The sequence below is a fragment of the Ammospiza caudacuta genome, chromosome 10, assembly GCF_027887145.1.
Source record: "Ammospiza caudacuta isolate bAmmCau1 chromosome 10, bAmmCau1.pri, whole genome shotgun sequence".
Taxonomy (NCBI): domain Eukaryota; kingdom Metazoa; phylum Chordata; class Aves; order Passeriformes; family Passerellidae; genus Ammospiza; species Ammospiza caudacuta.
In genome coordinates this window covers 18,401,512-18,419,040 of record NC_080602.1, presented here as the reverse complement: position 1 = coordinate 18,419,040, position 17,529 = coordinate 18,401,512, and the positions used below count along the sequence as shown (strand labels likewise).

Here is a 17,529-nt window from a genome sequence, read left to right as displayed (position 1 = left end):
CAACTCTAAAATATGGCCATGCAGCTTGTATGTGAGCATGTTCTGCCTGACATCTTTTCTGTCAGGGTACAATGTTGTAAGAGCAGATTCCTCCAGAGTGTAGCAAGAAATATCAGTGGTACTTTCCCCTACCAGTCATACCTCTGTGAAAAACAGAAGTAGAAACATGGTATATAAATAATAGACTACAAAGCTTTTCTGCATTGTGCAAGTGTTTAAGATGTTACCAGTTTTACAGAGGGGAAAAAAAACTCCATGTATATTTTGTATCCATCCAGATATTTCATACTTACAGATGAACAGAAGGGCAACATATTGAGAATGCAAAAAACTTTATTAGCATAAAAAGTACATATTCAGGAATCAAAACTCAAATTCCTCCACGGCATCAGGCATGTTTGATACATATTTCTGTATCTGCTACAGCTGAAGGAAGTCTGGGTTGTAAAATATCAGAAGCTTAAGGTTGGGGGGGGAGTTATTGTTGGGTTTTTCTTTTGTGTCTCTTTTTAAGTTATGTAAACAACTCAGAGTGAAACCTGTACAAGCAGATTATTAGCTATCATTTGTAAACTTAAAAGTTAAACAAAACCCAATTTCAGCAATACAAAAAGCAATATAAAAATACTCAGGTGCATGACATGCATCAGAAGAAAACGTAGAAGAACATGGCAAGTAAGTGAACATGTCTTAAAAGTTAGCTCATACTGAAGATTCTCTGTAAATATCTGTATGGCTAGACATGAAAAACATGATAAAATTACTTGGTTCCCTAAGAGATCTATACAATTGCATCTATTTCAACTTCATTAGACGTGAATATATTAGAAAGTTGAAGTGGTTAAAAGGAATAAGAAAAGTTTACTCAAGTTTCACATTTCAAGCTGCCTATTTGATAAGGTAACTAGACAGAGGTAGATATCCAGTTTTAGTGGCCAAGCTACTCTAACAAGACCTTTTACTTATCCTTTCAAGCTTTTACATTCAAAGCCAACGTGAAAAGGCTTCACAGATGAAGGATGTCTTTCAAAAAGGCAGCCAGAAACCCTGTATTGCTGATGGAAGTTGTTTCAATCATCCTACTGAAAGTGAAGGGTATTTAAGAATAAAATATTACCCAGACCATGATGAGGACACCACTTACCAAGCACTAGAGCTCATGCGGCCATTTTAGCAAGAGTGCCAGTGATTTGCTCATTTCCTATGCCTATTTCAGAAGCTGAACCGTTGCTGGCTGTGGGCTCTCTCCTAGTCAAGGTAGGACTGCAGGGTGCCGCGGCGGCGGATGTCGCACGTCCAGCAGTGGAAGCCGCCTCCCAGAGAGTTGGCGTGGCGAATGTTCACTTTGACTGTAGCAATGCCTGCAGGAAACACGCAAGGCACACTTCAAAACTGTGTTATCGGCTTCCCGTGGCAAGCTCTGATCAGAACGTTAGGTGATGCTCTATCAGATCACATGGCTAGATGTAAATGTGGAAGGCATTTGCTACTGGTTTGTTAGGAATTTGTTTTCCCAGATTCTAGGCAGAGAACAAACTAGGAACACAGCTGGCTTGTCTGTTCTGGTGATACCCTCAGGATTACACAGGGCCTGGAGCACAGCCAGTGTCTGATGTGTTATAATGTGCCAGTACTAAAAAGATAAATTTAAGTTTTGCAGTATGTGAAGAATTGGCTGAAATTCTGCTACAATATATGATCAGGACACATTTTCATAAATATGTGCAAGCATTTGTGATTCAGACACTGAATGTTCTCTTTTAAGTGCTTCTCAAGAAAAGAAGTATCCAAGGTAGATAGCTCTGACTCCCTTTTTCTCTGAAAGGGAAAAAAGGCTCTTACTACCCAGGTTAAGCTTCCTACTTGTTCTTTTCAGCTCTGAGGGATGTTTCAGCTGTGGCTCAGCTAATAGAAAGTCCCAACAGAAGGATCAGAAAATTTCTCTGCTACAGAGTTTGCCTTTTTTGCTTCTCAGCACTTTCAGGAGCTCAGGAGCAGCTCAGTAGAATCTGCCTCCCAGGTCAGCAATACTTTTGCTCCCAGTAGACCCATCTCAGTCCTTCAAACTTTCTGACTACCAGAGAAGTCAGAACTTTGAACTGTCAGAATATTTAGAACTTACATAGACTGTGAAGTTCAAGGGTGAAAGATAAGTCATTATTAGCATTAATAGCCTCATTCTTTCAGTACTTTCAAGTATTTTTAAATCCTCAACCCTTTGCTCATGCAATAAAACAACCTAAGACTGAGCAGCTGTGCATAATAAGACTTCCATATTTTATGTTCAAACACAGTTCTCCTGTCACTGCATATCTGAAGGAATTCCATGCTATCATGAAGTTACATCTCACAGGACTGAGATTCTCCTTAAATGAGCAGAAATACCTGGGTTAATAAATCTCAATTTGACATTTAAAGTACAATGAGTTTGCAACTAGAAAAATCTGAAAGAATTTTGGCAGTGATTAGAGCTGGATTCCCAGCTCTATATCATTCAGCAATAGGTGCACTCAACCTCTGCAAGACAGATGTTGACCTCACACTGGACTGTTAACATTTAAAAAGCTCATTCAAAGAAATCCTAGCAATAACTTTAGTTGCTACTCATACCTTTATGTGCTGCAAGCTGCAGGGGGAAAAAGAAGACCATATTTCTACGACTGCAGTATTCAGGAGAAAAATCACTGAATTGTTCTTACTTGCTAATCCAGCTGTTTGAGTACTTTTTCCCGTGCTGTCTGCTTTGAGTGAAACCTCCATTTGCCCTGGCTGGTAGCACAATAATTTTCCTGTTAGTGTATGTAGAAGTGTGTTAGGACATACCCAGCTTTTCAAACATCTTCTGAATCGATGTCTCATTGGCGTCCACCATCACACGTTTCTCATCCAGCATTAGGACGTTCATGGAGAGCCACTTAGAAGACATCCACAGAGGGTGTTCTAAAACAGGAGAATAAACCTTGTACCAGTGCTACTCCTTACTAATACCCTTAAGAGTATTCTTGGAATCCTTGGGAAAGGAAAGGTGACTGTACCATCTGGGATGAGTGGCACTGGAGGTTGAATCACAGTCCAGCCAGCTTTCTTGAAGAGCTCAATCTGGAAGAGCAATTTAAATATATTCTCAAGAGGGTTCTTAGAGTATCACATTGTGTATCCTCCAAGCTATGCCAGATTTTCCCAGAGTACTCCAATATGCAGGATATCCCCTGCCCTCAGTTCACTATTCTGGCCCTCATTCAAGCTTCATCTACAAACCCAGCTTTCATACAAGCATTTTTAAAAGTCTTTTTAGATTTTGCATACCAATAGCATTTATTTCTATTGGTTTTTTATATGCTAGATATGTTAAAGACAAAAGACAGCATTTACAGTTTGGAGCTTGTTAAGTGGAAGCATTTGTCATATTCAAACATATTCAACTTTTTTTTGGTGTTATTTCTTCCCATATGATAATAAAGCCATTAATATGAGTTACACTGCTGTTTCTAAAAACAAACCCATCAAAAATAACACAAAATTACCTTTCCTTCACACTTTATAAGAAAAATAATTACGCAGTTAATTTAACAAAGAGAACAATGTAAGGGCGTCCCAAGGAACAATTTATGTCTCCAAGATTTACACAATTAAGTTAAAATTAAGAGAAGGATAATTTGGCCAAGGAGAGCACTTTTCACTGTCAGAATAGTTGGCAGAGTCTTGGCGAGTGCTCCAGCGTTACCACGAGGTGGAGCCCCAGTCCCGAACCCTCAATAACCAGCCCGGCCTGCCAGGATTTTAAAGAAAAGCTCCTTTTCATCAGCACCATTCAAGAAAAAACCCCTTTCATCGGCACCATTCACACACCCCCACCGCTCCCCGGTCACCCAGAACGGCCAAACCAGTTTCTGTGAAAGCAAGCTGCATTTATCTTTTCTATGGACACAGACAGCAGTTTTCCCTGAAAAAAGTCCCAGAACATGGGTTTAATACACGGAGACCCAGAAGAACATCCTGTTGCAAGTGACACTATGAAAAACTGTGGAAGGGAAAAGGGGAGGAAAAAATAAGATTGTTTTAAAAATTATATTCTCAGAATGGACGCTGAAGAGGCAGCAATTCAGTGAGATCGCTGGCATTGAAAGCACTTGCTGAGAAGGGGCCAGTGCTGCTTTCAGGAGCTCTGTACATGCTCCACAGTGGCAGCACCCAGCTCTGTGTCTGGCTCAGGTCAGCTCAGCCATTCCCTGTGCTTGAACAGCTTCTGAAACCACAGGGATCCTCAAAAATCCTCAAGCACTGCAAGGCAGTGACACAACTGTAACAGAGATGAGCTCTCTCTCTGGAAAGTTTTCTGATCTCATTGTGCTGCTCAGCGATATTAGCTTTTTCTCAGTGTAGTAGCAGGTTTTATACATCTCTCCTCTTCCCTACCCTTCAGAAGGTATTCAGAGCTGAATGCCTGAGCAACTACCAGCTTCCTGCCATTGGTTCCATTAACACCAAAGCAGAGGCTTCCAAAATAGAAAATAAAAGGGAGATTTCTCATCTGAGCAGCAGAAGCCCTTCAATTTCTCTTAGGATACAATTAAAATATTTAAGCAGTGGAAGTGTTCAGAGAAATAGTATATCCCAGGTGCTTGCTTTGATACATCATTAAAAATTAGATTACTTCCATCATTTTTAACCGTGGGAGCAGCACCCAGTGGAATGTGTGGATGAGTAATTACCCAACAGGGAATGAACCCAGTTGAGGGGTTTTAAACACACAACATTTTCCCCCCCTTGTACACTCACCTGATGGCAGGGACGGTCTGGGTTAGAGAGCACAAGACCAGGCCCAATGATATTAAAAGTGGCATCAATGTGCATAGGGTTGGGATCCTTAAAGGATATTATGTGCACTCTGTAGTCTGGTGCAAGGTGTCTCCTCATCCATTCAATACCCATGTAGTTTGTAACCTGAAAAACAGGACAAATTAAGCTTTACTAGGCTAGAATATAAACTGCATCCAAGTTTACTTTATCCAAGGTTTTATTTAATTAAATATTTAAAGCAAATTTAATAGAGAATTTTGTGCCTTCAGCTAACCCCTTACCTGGAAGACAGTCTTATCCTGTAGATCAAACATTCTATGAAGAGCAATTTCTTTTGCCAACTTTCTTACTTTAGCACTGCTCAGGAATTTTAAAAGACAAAGCACCAGTCTCTAAGAGAGATACCAAAACTGTTGAAAGAAATCTTTGCTTACCTGGCTCCTTTGTACAAAGATATCTCTTCCAGCTCTAATGAAGTCAGCAGCATCAAAGCATGGCTCAAATTCAGTAGTTACAAATTTTCCCTGAGCAGCCAGTTTATGCCTGTCTTCAACAGAGTGGATTGGATAATTCTGGTTGTAGAGAAGAGAACAAGTTATTGTTGGTTGGAGATGTTAAAAGAAAGTTCTCAAATAATTTGCTAGTGGGGAATAATTTGAAATTAGGAAAATGTGTTAATATTGATAGCTAGTGTGTTCCTTGGAGGTGGTTTTGGTTACTTCTTATTAGAATAGAAAAGAAAATCTAAATGTGGACATAAAAGTGAAAGGCTTTAAGCACATTCAAGAATAGGTCATGAGATAAGAGACAAGAGTTATATCAAGAAATTAATTAGTCTTCAGAACCAGATCAAAAGTATTCATTACCAGTGGAGTTTAATACCAGTCCAACAAATCACTGCACACTGACAGAAATACTGGACTGGAAGCTATTTCTAATAGATGTGGACTCCTTACTTTTCCACATTTTGGAATGGAGAAGAACTTTAAGCTAGAAGATGGATCTTTATTATTACAAATAATTTGAAAATTAAACAAGGCAATTCAGAACAAGTGAGATGTAAAAATCCAGCACAAATGAAAATACCACATAAATAATTACAGGCTCTACAACTTTTCTGATACTGAAGGTGACTCTAAGGTAATTTTGTCAAACAAAGTCTCCTTTATATCACTGATGACACTGTTCCTAGAAAGTTGCAATCATTTCACATCTAGTTCACTGCATTTGTTGCAAATGCTGTCACCAAGGTTCTGGTGCATTTAGGGGCTTATAGGAAACTACCAAAATTGTCCAAGTCAAAATTATTAGGAAAAAAATTTTAAAAACTATTCACTAAAATATTTGGAAGGTAAATACAGTTTAAATCCTTCACTACTTATTTTATGTAACTTTCAAAATACCAATCATCATGCAAAATAAAGATTATGAGTTGGGTTTTTTACTGTGACAAAATATATATTACTTTCCACTTTCCCAATGCACCCAGGACATATGGACATTCTCAGGGAATTCTCTTTATTCTTGAAAGTAATCTCTGTGATGTTTTTCTAGCATTCCTTCCTCTTTAGTAATGCTCAGTTACAGCCAGTAACCAAAACAATTCAAAGCAGAGGAATTTAATAGACACAACTTCCTGATCCTTGCTCTCTAACTGCACACACTGAGTTTCAGCTGGAAGGGCTGCAGCATGTTTGCATACAGTAGGAGAAAAACAAGTCTTCAGAGTTGTTTTGTGCCATTCCCCCTCACAGCTTTATGAATCCCAAATGTCACATTGAAACTATCAACAACATTCTGTATAATGAGAACTGAAGTTCTGAAGGAAAATTAGACCAGTACCTGATCATAGAGTTCATCTGCCATGGTGGGTTTGGGGGCAGTTGTCCACTTAGCACCACTGTTGAAATAATCTTTGATTAGTCGTCTGTAGGCCCTGTACTCAAAGAACCGAGCACGCCAGGCCATAGGTGCTTCAATAATTTCATTTCCCACCACTAGCAGGATGTCTCTTGGCATGGCACCGTACATACCTGAAAGGAAAGTGGCCATTAATGAGACAATTCTCAGCTCTTTCTGCTCAGGCACTTCTTCCTTTCTTTTTACCATTATTTCTATCCAAAATAATAGCAAAAATAATTCTAAGCAATGTGAGAAAGCCAGCACATAATGTCAGGTCCTTAAATCTTCAGTAATTTTTCAAAGTAATATTTTTCATTCAAAATACATGGAACTTTTGCTACAAAGCCCCACTCATAACAGATTCACAGCTAGATGAAAGCCATCCACCATCAAGCCTCCACTTCATAATTTGGCTAATGAAAATTAACTAGACCAAGGCTTATGCATTACCCAAATGACTTTAAAAAGTGATGATGGGCAGCAAATCTACCAACTGAACAGCATTTCTTTATAAACTATCCTTTTTAAAATAGCACAGAGGAGGAATTTGATGGAACACAGCACTAGTGCAGAAAGCAGTCCCATTAGACTTTTCCTTAACATTATCTGTTCCTCAATGAATTTGAATTCCACTAGAAAAAATTAAAAATATATTTTACATGAAAGAAGCCTGAGGACTAGACTTGATGCAAAGCTGGGAGAGCCAGTGTGCTCTCACTGCAGATAACCACAGGTGGAGGAATGTGTGTAGGTAAAGGGACATTCACATTTCCCTGTCACTAGTGAGGATCTTCCTGGTAAACTGTTGCCTCAACTGTTTTGTTTTCCATAGTTTAAGATGGATCCAACTCCAGGATCCATCAAGAGCTATCAAGAGGGTCAGAGGGGCTTTGAGCACTGGGCTTTCAAGGAGGGGACAAAGCAGAAACATTCTACAGCTACTTTGAGGGCCATGACAGATTAGCACTTTTTGGCAGGGGCAGTGACAACACAGAGAGGGAACCTGGCAAGAGGTGCTGGTGTGGGAAGTTCAGGCTGGGTGTCAGGCAAAGTTCTTCCACTAGGAAATTCACCCAGCACTGAAACCAGTCACCAAATCAGGTGGCAAATCTCCATCCCTGGAGATCTTCCAAGTCAGCTACAGAAAACAGTCACTGACCTCAGTGCTGGTGATAATCCTAGCTGGAAAGTAGGCTAGATGACATCCAAAATACCTCAGACAAGAGTTAAACAGAAAAGACCTTCAATAATGGAAAAACATTTACCTGTAGACTCAAAATCAGGTGTTTTATACTTCACAGACCAGTCAATTGGATCAGGCCTCTTGACAATAACACCTTCTCCCTTCAAAATATTGCACATCTCTTCAATTTCAGCAATAGCTTTTTTTAAATGGTCTTTGGGGAAACCCTGGCCTCCAAATTTCTGGTAAAATCCCCAATATTTTTCATACGTGTTTGCCTAGAACAAAAGGACATAAAGTGACAAAGAATAAGCACCAGTTATTTTGGAGTGAAATAGACACATAAGATGCAATTGTTAAAGTTTCTTGTTCTTGATCCTGATATGTTGGAGTGTGCATTTTATCTGTTCCTGCAATATTTTGACTACATTACACTTCAGTGAGTATTGAGTGGCCAGTGTTGCCAAGTGGCCATTTGGTCCCTATTACAGAGCAGTTTTGCAAACACACCAAATATGGCAAACACTGTAGACTCTGCTATTTAATAAGGCTATCAGACATGGTTTTTAATTAAAACAACCTTGAGCTCATCTGCAAAATGTACACATCTGTAGTCACCTTCTTACCACCTCACAATGGTGACACCAGAAATTCTAAAGCTATCCCAAGTACAGGGAACATGCTTTATTTGCCAGAGGGGGGCCATACTCCAGGTGCAGCAGCCATCTAGAAAAGGCAAAAGATCCTAAATTCACCAGCCAGGGTTGGATTAAAGCATGTTTAACATTTACAGACCTAAATCCTCTGCTGAAATTCTGTGATAGCCTTCTTAAATTAAAAACAAAATCAAAATAACGTCCCAGTTCTCACGGGTAAGTAAAACCAGACTTATAATCAAAACAAATGATGCTGCTTCAGTTTGATGTGTCTGATGTTCCTCTGTGATATCAGAGTTAGCTGAGATGCAAGTGCACATGGAGCCCTTCTGGAATGACAGCAAGCTGGAGGGACAGCAAGGGGATGCAGAAGAACCTGCCCTTCCAAACACGAGCTGTCTCCTGACGCTGCAGTCCTGACCACCTCCTAGAACACAATGCTCCCCAAAATCAGAGTGATGGTGTTCCTTTGTGCTAGCACTGCCCTGAGCAGGCAAGGCCATCCATCTCAAGGCATCCCTGATCCCCTTAAACAATCCAGGCTGTTCCCTCTGCTGCTTCTGGAGATTTGCCTCATGCTATAGAGGTAAGAGAAGAAAGAAAATTCAGCCTTAGCATTTACTCAGAGAGCCTCAGCATGGCCATCCTGCTCCTCCAGTACTGAAGCTTCTTCCCATCCTTCCTGAGGGAATTTGTTCTTTTTCTGTGAGTGAGGGCTTGGGTAATTTGAGCACCTCAAGCTTGCCAGCTGGTCAGAAGTCACATGCAGATCACATGAAGTGCTCAGCATTCCTATGGAGACATGTTCTGCTAATGAGATAAATTCTTCCTGTGGATTGAAGCTGGTTATTTTCAGAGCCAGCCATGGTGTATGTGAATATCATCAATCCCTAAGAGGTGCAGCTCCTCTCTGCTTTTTTCAGACCTGAGGAACCACATTTGTGTTGCACTAATGGATGGTGTAATCTCAAAGTTACAACAGAATAAAGGTTAGCACTGTAACACTGCTCATATTCCCTGCCTTCCAAATAACTGGGAAAAGGGTAAATGGCTGGGACATGTATTTCACAGCAAATCAGGGTTGACATTTCAGGCCCCTTTGGCCATAGACATACAAGTCAGTTCAGAATGTTCAAAAATGGCCATGGATAGGACGCAGAAAAGACAACATTTAAAACAAACTGTTTCTTTTCAGAAATAGAATTTTAGGAAAGATTGTCCTTAAGAAACAGCATGATTGTTCCCTATCGTTGCTATTTACTTTAAACATTTGTCATGGAAAATAATTAACATTATCAAGATATACCATTAACCTAGTAAAGACAGTTAATAAATTTAGGATATTAAAACTTAAATTCAGATAAATATTCTTATTGCCTTATTCAGTAGTAAACACATGTATACACTCTCATCTTCTTATTCAAGATATAAGGATCTGTGTTAATAATATTCCTCACCCAAAATGCATTATTATTCACAAAATGTACCGAAAAGCATTGCAGAAAACAAAGCTATAAAGTTCAACTGCTTGATTCAACTGCTTCAGAATACATCTCAGTTGTGGGATTTTTCATTGCAGTGCTGATTTAAACAGGACATCTTCCTATTTAATGTTAAGATTTTTCAAGTTTTCAAATATTGTATTTACCTATTTATCTACATAGCCTGTTTCAAGCTCTGAAAAGGATATACAATAAAGTGTCAGCTCATTAATATTCATCAGAGGTGCAGGGCTCCTTATTCAATTCCTTCCTTCCTTCTTCTTATGCCAAGCACATCATTCCCACATCACAGAAAAAACACTTGAATATACCAAACCCTTGTCTCAAAGCAGAAGAGTGCTGAATGCAGCCATACTTGCTGCATTTAAATATTTAGCAAATAAACACACATACAATCTTAAAACACAATCTCAATACAAGTATTTACCACACTGCAATAATTTAAGATACGTTTTTTTGAAGTGTCTCAGGTCCAAAGCTTTGAATTTTCCTTATAAATTAGAATTCATCTGTTTTAAACTGCATTTTTCATAAGCAGTGCCCCTCATGCACTCAGCAGACAGGCCATGATACCATCAGCTCTGGTTTTGCTGCTCACAGGGGCAGGAACAGGACACACCTCACCTCTTGGCTACATGGAGATCTAAACAATCATGTATCTATTAATTAATAATAATAATAATGTCAAGGTAGGACTGGAATACTGCTTAGATTATTCAGCAACACCCTCCCAGTGTTATTGTTGCAGTTTCTACATCAATATTTAAGACAAAAGCAGAGAAAATTAGAGGAAACCACATCTCAAATTGGCTCTGTTTCCATTACTTGTTGTGGACTTGGCAATTGACATAAAGCAAATTTAAACCTTGCTTTAACTCTAAGTCATAGGTATTTGAATTGCAGAGGTAATCCTATCCTTTGGCATTCCTCACTGAGCTTTTGCTATCACATGTTAAAGAAAGTGAAGTTCTGACTTATTGTGAGCAGTTACGGCTTAATAGCAGCAAAACCTGTATAGCATGTGGCACTTCAGCAAGTTAGATACTTGAAATATTCTTTCTGGTGCTAAAGCGAGCCCTTGACCACTGCTTAGAAACTGAATTTTGCCTCATTTAATGTCACGATGTAAAATGTTAGACCTTTTTTTCCTTACTCTTTCTGTACATTCATTATGTTAGTCCTACATAAATGCACTTGTATATTAGAAATGCTAACCCTCATTCATCTCCTTCTCTGAACCTGCTAGGATATCTATGGAGTCTGAAAAACATAACACAGATTATTTTATATATATATATATATATTTATATATATATAGGGTTAAGGGAAGAGAAGTCTTCTATACAAGTAGATCCCAAACTTTCCCTAAACAACCACTTGCAGCACTTTAAACTTATTTTTAGTATCTTTGTTTGCCATTCTTTCAATGTCAGATAAAAATTCTTTTTTTTTTTAACTGAGTCAACTTTGTCAGGTTATCCTTTAAATTTTCACTTGGGTGGAAGCCATGTGCCAGCTCATTTTGCTGTGATAGCCATGGATTACCTTCTGCCCTGCAGGTAGTGCTGCACTGTAACAATGAGAGATTCCAAAACATGCCCACAAATGCAGGTAACACACACACTCAGTGACTTTAAAGTCCAAGTATAGAACACAAAAATCTGGAGCAAGCCCATTATTTCAGTATTACTGTTTTAAATGCAAGATTCCAGAGAACAAAGAATCATGGATTTATTTAGGTATTTAGGTTGCTGATGCAGTTTTAGGCACAGAAAAGTCCTGAAAGAATAGTGGACTATGTATTTCCACAAATTATTTACTGTAGCACACAGGAGTTTCAGTAAACTACTTCAGAGCTGTCTGACACAATAGCCCTGTTGGTCTACAGCTACAGAACTCAATCTTGCTCAGACTATTGAGTAGAAAACAACGCTTTTTTTTCAATTGTAACCCTACTTAACTTCAAGCCAAATTGAAATTTCATCAGTGCAACCGTCTCAGAAGTTTGTATGCGTACTTTGGTAACATCAGGGCTATATCACACATATTAGAGGTTGTCTCTGCTTGTGACTTCTGTTAAAACAGGTAATTCAGTTGAAAGTCCAAAGAAAAAAGCACATCCCTCACCAACACGGCTATGCTGTTAAGTTTCACAAATGTAAAAAACTACCTTGAAAGAAGAACTCCCAAGAGTAAGCACCACACCTTAGGCATTGTAAAGCTTAAGTAAATTTTAGGTATAAATTCTAGGTATAAATTCTATACATTTTCTTTTTAAGGTTAGTTTTTGTTGTTTACCTTAACCTCCACAGAAAAAGGTGGGACACAAGCATTTTCAGCCCTTCCCACGATGACCTCTTCCAGCGGGTCCCATTCATTGTAGGAGCAAACAAGGCAGTCCTTGGGCACAGGGCTGGCAGCCTTGTCATCGGCAGCACAGGCGTTCTGCGAGGCCGCAGCTGCCTGGGTGCTCTGGAAAGTTCGCTGCACCCATCCTGTAAAGGCTCCTCGAAGCTTAAAATAAAAATAAGAACGAAAATTATGCTTGCCTTACAAAAGAGAAGAAGTTCTGGCTCAGCCCACAAATGCCTTAACGCTATAATCCCACGGCAATGTATTTGGATTATTAACAGAAACACGGCTGGTTACAGCCATTCTAATTTATTCACAGCCTAGCAGATGCTTAAAGGAAATTCTGCCTTTAGATACGCTGAGTTGAGAAGGGTAAGGAGATCAGAACACGGCAGACTGGGGTGGGAGGATGCTGGGTGAGCCTCAGCCTCCCGTCCCGGAGCGCCCGCGAAGGGACCAGAGCGGGACCCGTCCCGGAGCATCCCCGGCCCCGGCTCCGCGCGGCACCGACCCTGGAGCCGATGTAATGCGCTGCCTCGGCGCCCCGGCTGCCCCCGCGCAGGCACCGCACTCGCAGCATCGCCGCTGGCCCGACACGACGGCACGGCACCGCCCGGCCCCGCTTTATGCGCGCCCTGCCCGGCACGGCACGGCACGGCCCGCCCCGAACGGGGGCAGCGCCCGCAGAGCCGGGCGGGGCCGGATCGGCTGCCCCGCTCCCGGCTGGGCTCCCCCGACTCTGCTCCCCCGCTCCCGGCACGGCTCCCCCGGCACAGCTCCCCCGGCACGGCTCGGCTCGGCTCCCCCGCTCCCGGCACGGCTCTCCCGGCTCTGCCCCGCTTAGCTCCCCGCTCCCGACACGGCTCCCCCGGCACGGCTCGGCTCGGCTCCCCCGCTCCCGGCACGGCTCTCCCGGCTCTGCCCCGCTTAGCTCCCCGCTCCCGGCACGGCTCCCCCGGCACAGCTCCCCCGGCACGGCTCGGCTCGGCTCCCCCGCTCCCGGCACGGAGCTGACCGACGGCTTCTCCCAACACACCTGGATTTCTTTTCCACGCAGGGCTCTTCAGCAGCAGCCTGGCTTGGCGAAAGTCACGTTTTAAAAAATGTTTCTCTAAAATGCGTACTGAAGTGCATCGTATGGTTACTTCTAGTCATCAAGCACACATATTCTTCATTAAGCCTGTAGTGGACAAATTCAATTTTAGCAAAAATTCCAATATTTCATAGGTTAAGAACTCAGATCTTTAGACTACGACCTGAAGAGTTTTTGATTCACCGAAAAAATATTTGAATTCTTTAATTACTGAAGGGGTGTTTCAAGAATATCCCAAACAATTTCAAATTCTGGCTTCTCAAAATCCATATTGTGATATGATGAAAAGCCATCCTAAAATTAAAACCTAAACTGCTTAGCTCCTAGCAGACCAGTACATAGGTTTCCCTGCAAAAGCTCTCCAAGGTAAAATCAACAAACTTATCTTCAAAAATGCCTCTATCTCAACAGAAACAGTCTTCAACAAGAAATGTGTTTGCAACCAATTCTACTCATATTTTGTATATCCCACATTTGCTCTACTTTGCACATAAGTTCACTTTAAATAATTTCACTTTGCCGTGTAAAAAGCAGACATACCAAAAATCATTCTTATCCAAATTATTCTATTTAAAGTTGTAAAAAATCCGTGTCTTTCTTCCAATATGATTTTTGGTTCTGCCTTTATCATCCATGCAGTGCCTTGCTCAACACTCCTCCAGCCTATGCTCTGCTCTCCAGGGCTCCTACACTGGGGCTTGAACAGACACAACATTTAACATTATTTCTACGTGCACAATTGCTGGTAGTGCTGGTGAACTCAGCACACATTTCTATAGCAGGAAAAGGTAAATATCACTACTGGTTACATACATTAAGACATAAGCTATGGTCTTAGAACACATCAAATCAGGCACAGTTTTAAATGCCTTAGATACACAAGTAACTGTGTTTTATTCTGCTAGGTAATTATTCATTCAGCAGTTTGTCTTTTTGGCACAGGTAAACACTATACCTTCCCAGGACAAATAACACAGTACGAGCTCTCCATGAACTTACACAGTTCTCAGAGAAAAGTTAATTGTTTTAATTGGCATAATACCAAGTATGCATCACCCTGTTTCATACAATTGCAGAATTTTCTCATAACTCATTCAGCTTTTTAGGACTCATTTGTAACATAATTACATCAAACACAATTCTTGTACCAAAAAGTACACCAGGATTATTTTTTCAAGTTTCAAAAAGAAATTCACTTGATATTTTTTAATTCCTAATTACCATTTTTTGTCACCTAATTTAAAATAAATTTTAAAAACAATACAAAAACCCCCATGAAGTTTGTGCTAGTTCTGCTCAAATTCTTGCTTTTTGATTCGGTTGATTTTGCTAAGGTCACTCTACTCACATTGACCTAAAAAAAAAAATTAATGATTGGCTTGTGGCTAAATCCAAAGGTCGTGCTTCCTTTTCTGTCCTTTTCAACTTATCAGCTAGTTTTGGACCTTTGAGTCATTCTTTATCAACTCAGTTTACATAGTTTTTCTGACTCTGCACAGCACTTCTTTCCCCACTTACTAGATAGGTCTGATGCTTTGTGGAGCCCTCACCATCACTGCAACAAGATTTTGCTGAATGCTCTAACATTTTTAAAATTTTTTTCTGGGTTGCATTTGTTCCTCTCAGAATTATTTTTAGTGGAAACATTCTTTCCCCTGTCTCATAGGTCTCTCTTCCTTTTTTAGGGGTAGCTCCTCATGGACACAAGCCAATCTTCACCTAAGTAAAATCAAAGCAGATGTTTTTTTTTTCCTTTTCCTAACTGGCACATTTGCAGTCTGACCATGAAGCCTTGACTTGTGGTAAATAGCATTTCCCTCCCAGCCTTTCTGACCCCCAGACTGCCCTAACCATCCACAGTGCACTCTAGAGCTGTCACTACACTTCTGTCCTCACTTGACCATCTTCTGGACCACTGGGAAAAAAACCCTTATTTGTCTCCTTAAGCAGTTACTTATTGTTTCATTGCTTACATCTTTTTATTCCTTAACATCAAATACAGGCATCATCAGTTTGCGTTTGTGGCGTGTGAGCGTCATTCCTTACAGTTCCCCCTGGCATCAAAACCAGAGTCCTCTTGTTTTTTGTATGGTAGGCAGCTCTTTATTCCTCTACTTCTACAACAAGGACTTGATCTAGCAGTGTATATTTAAATAGAGACATAAATCAAGGAGCAAAACACCAGTAATGATTATTCAAATTTAGAGAAAGCCAAGTTCATTCATTCAAATACAAGATATTTATCTGAACATGTGGTTGTCTGAGCAGACAGGGAGCTTTTCATATCAAAAATCTTTTTATAAAGATCACATGGTTAGTTTTATTACACAAAATTGCTGGAATTATTGTAACACCTTGAAAGCTCACCTTGCTAACCAAAAGCTTGCCAATTATTTTTAAATTATGTGCTGATCTAACAAAGATACTTCCTTCCTCTGCAAACCTCACCTTTGTATGGAATTTTAACTTGAAACAGAAGAAAAAGCTTCACATTTCTATTGCTGAGATTTGGCCTATGAATATTAATTGGCAAGTTGTGGTTTTTAAAGGGGCTCTATGCATGCTTTTTAATAGTCTATCCATCATTTTTAAATGACACATTTAAAACAGAGTAGGTCCAGCTACTGAACAGCAACATTCTGGCCCAACAGCATGAGAGAATAAGGTACAGAGTATTAAAATTCAAGTTTAAAACTACAGAACTAGAAAAAGCAGCAGGAGACACAGCAGAGAGAAGTCACCCTTGGCAATGAAACCAGAGTTACTGCAGTTCAAAGTATAAACTCATCGATTTTTTAGGACAATGTCTTGTCTTACCCTCACCTATCTTATCTCTAACACATCTCTATTAGAGAAACAGAAGTCTCAATGGATTTTATTACTGCTTGGATATGAATTTCCATCTGCCCAGCAATTGAGGTCCTAAATTGTTGTTTTGATTTGTAGTGTGGTACAGCAACACATGTGACTTGGGAGATATGATATTAAAGGTTAAGGAACAGCTTACCCTTTCTTACCAGGAAATATTAATTTCTGCTATATTACTGATTTTTAAAAAATTGTTAAATCTAGTGTTAGCTGGCTTAACATTTACATCTACTCAACAGTTTTTATGTTACTTACAGAAACTTAATCTGCTCAAAAAATACAAACATAAGAGTCTTCAGTTCCTTCCTTCTACTGCCTTGTCAAGGATATTGCTTGCTAAATTCCAACAGACTATCACCCCCAGGAAGAGAATTTGGCCAGCAAGTCTTATCTGTCAGCTATCAGAAACAACACAGAAGAGTCCAGTATGCTTCTTAGAAAGCAAGTTTCAAACTTCCTGAAGTTCAAAAGTCTGAACTGTTCCAAATGGAAAGAATAAATGCACCTCAAAACATTAAAATTACTTTCCCCCCTTCCTTTAAGCTTAAAATTCTTGTAAACTCTGAGCTCTAAAACCAGTAAAAATATTGTTGCACACAATTAAAACATTTTCTCTAACTTGAAATATCTTTAACTTGTGACTTTTTATAGAGCTAAACCAGTGTACTATTGTCAAGTACTTTAAAAGATATTTCTATTCTAATTTAATAATACAAATCTTGCTTTATCATTCTTTACACTCAAAAGATTAAATGTATCCAGCTAAACAAGCTACAGATATAAAATGGCAGGAAATTCTTTCTCCTTAATCCCAGCTTCACTAAACCCTATTTAATGTTTAAACTTCATAATAAACTCTACATAGCTTCTGCCTATTTATATTTTATAGTTATTGAAGGGTCCTGCAGTTTTTTGCTAAATGCCAGTTCTGGATACTTCTTGGAAGGTTTTCTGCTCCTCCTTGTCAGGACATCCTTCCTGTGTGACATGCTAATGTCAAATTGTCCATCAGACTGGACACAACCTGCTACAATGCAGCTTTGAGTACAGAATGAAACACCCCTGTGAGCACAAGAGCTAAGATGAAACTGAGCTCCTATATTTTTGTACAATTCATATGGTAAATGCTAAATCAAAACCAAAACTATTTATTTCCTATGTTCGCATTCACTG

The 17,529-nt window shown here is 39.8% G+C and overlaps 1 protein-coding gene across 1 annotated transcript; it reads right to left on the bottom strand.

Annotated features, from left to right (window-relative positions):
- Positions 1 to 315: 315 nt before the first annotated feature.
- Positions 316 to 13,758, bottom strand: GATM (glycine amidinotransferase). The gene is made up of 10 exons (XM_058811090.1): positions 13,700 to 13,758; positions 12,907 to 13,456; positions 12,342 to 12,557; positions 7,968 to 8,163; positions 6,643 to 6,833; positions 5,235 to 5,372; positions 4,780 to 4,944; positions 3,036 to 3,099; positions 2,824 to 2,940; positions 316 to 1,361 (listed from the first exon to the last, which is right to left on the bottom strand). The coding sequence occupies exons 1-10, from the start codon at positions 13,756 to 13,758 to the stop codon at positions 1,249 to 1,251; spliced, it is 1,809 nt and encodes a 602-aa protein (XP_058667073.1). The 3' UTR covers positions 316 to 1,248.
- Positions 13,759 to 17,529: the final 3,771 nt, after the last annotated feature.

What these genes read in the sequence shown, in the direction of transcription:
- GATM (XM_058811090.1), bottom strand. Translation starts at nt 13,758, where the DNA reads ATGGATTTTGAGAAGCCAGAATTTGAAATTGTTTGGGATATTCTTGAA. An exon ending in ATTCTTGAAACACCCCTTCA is followed by an intron (nt 13,457 to 13,699) that starts GTAATTAAAGAA and finishes CTGCTGCTGAAG; the next exon opens with AGCCCTGCGTGGAAAAGAAA. An exon ending in CGCATTACATCGGCTCCAGG is followed by an intron (nt 12,558 to 12,906) that starts GTCGGTGCCGCG and finishes TTTTATTTTAAG; the next exon opens with CTTCGAGGAGCCTTTACAGG.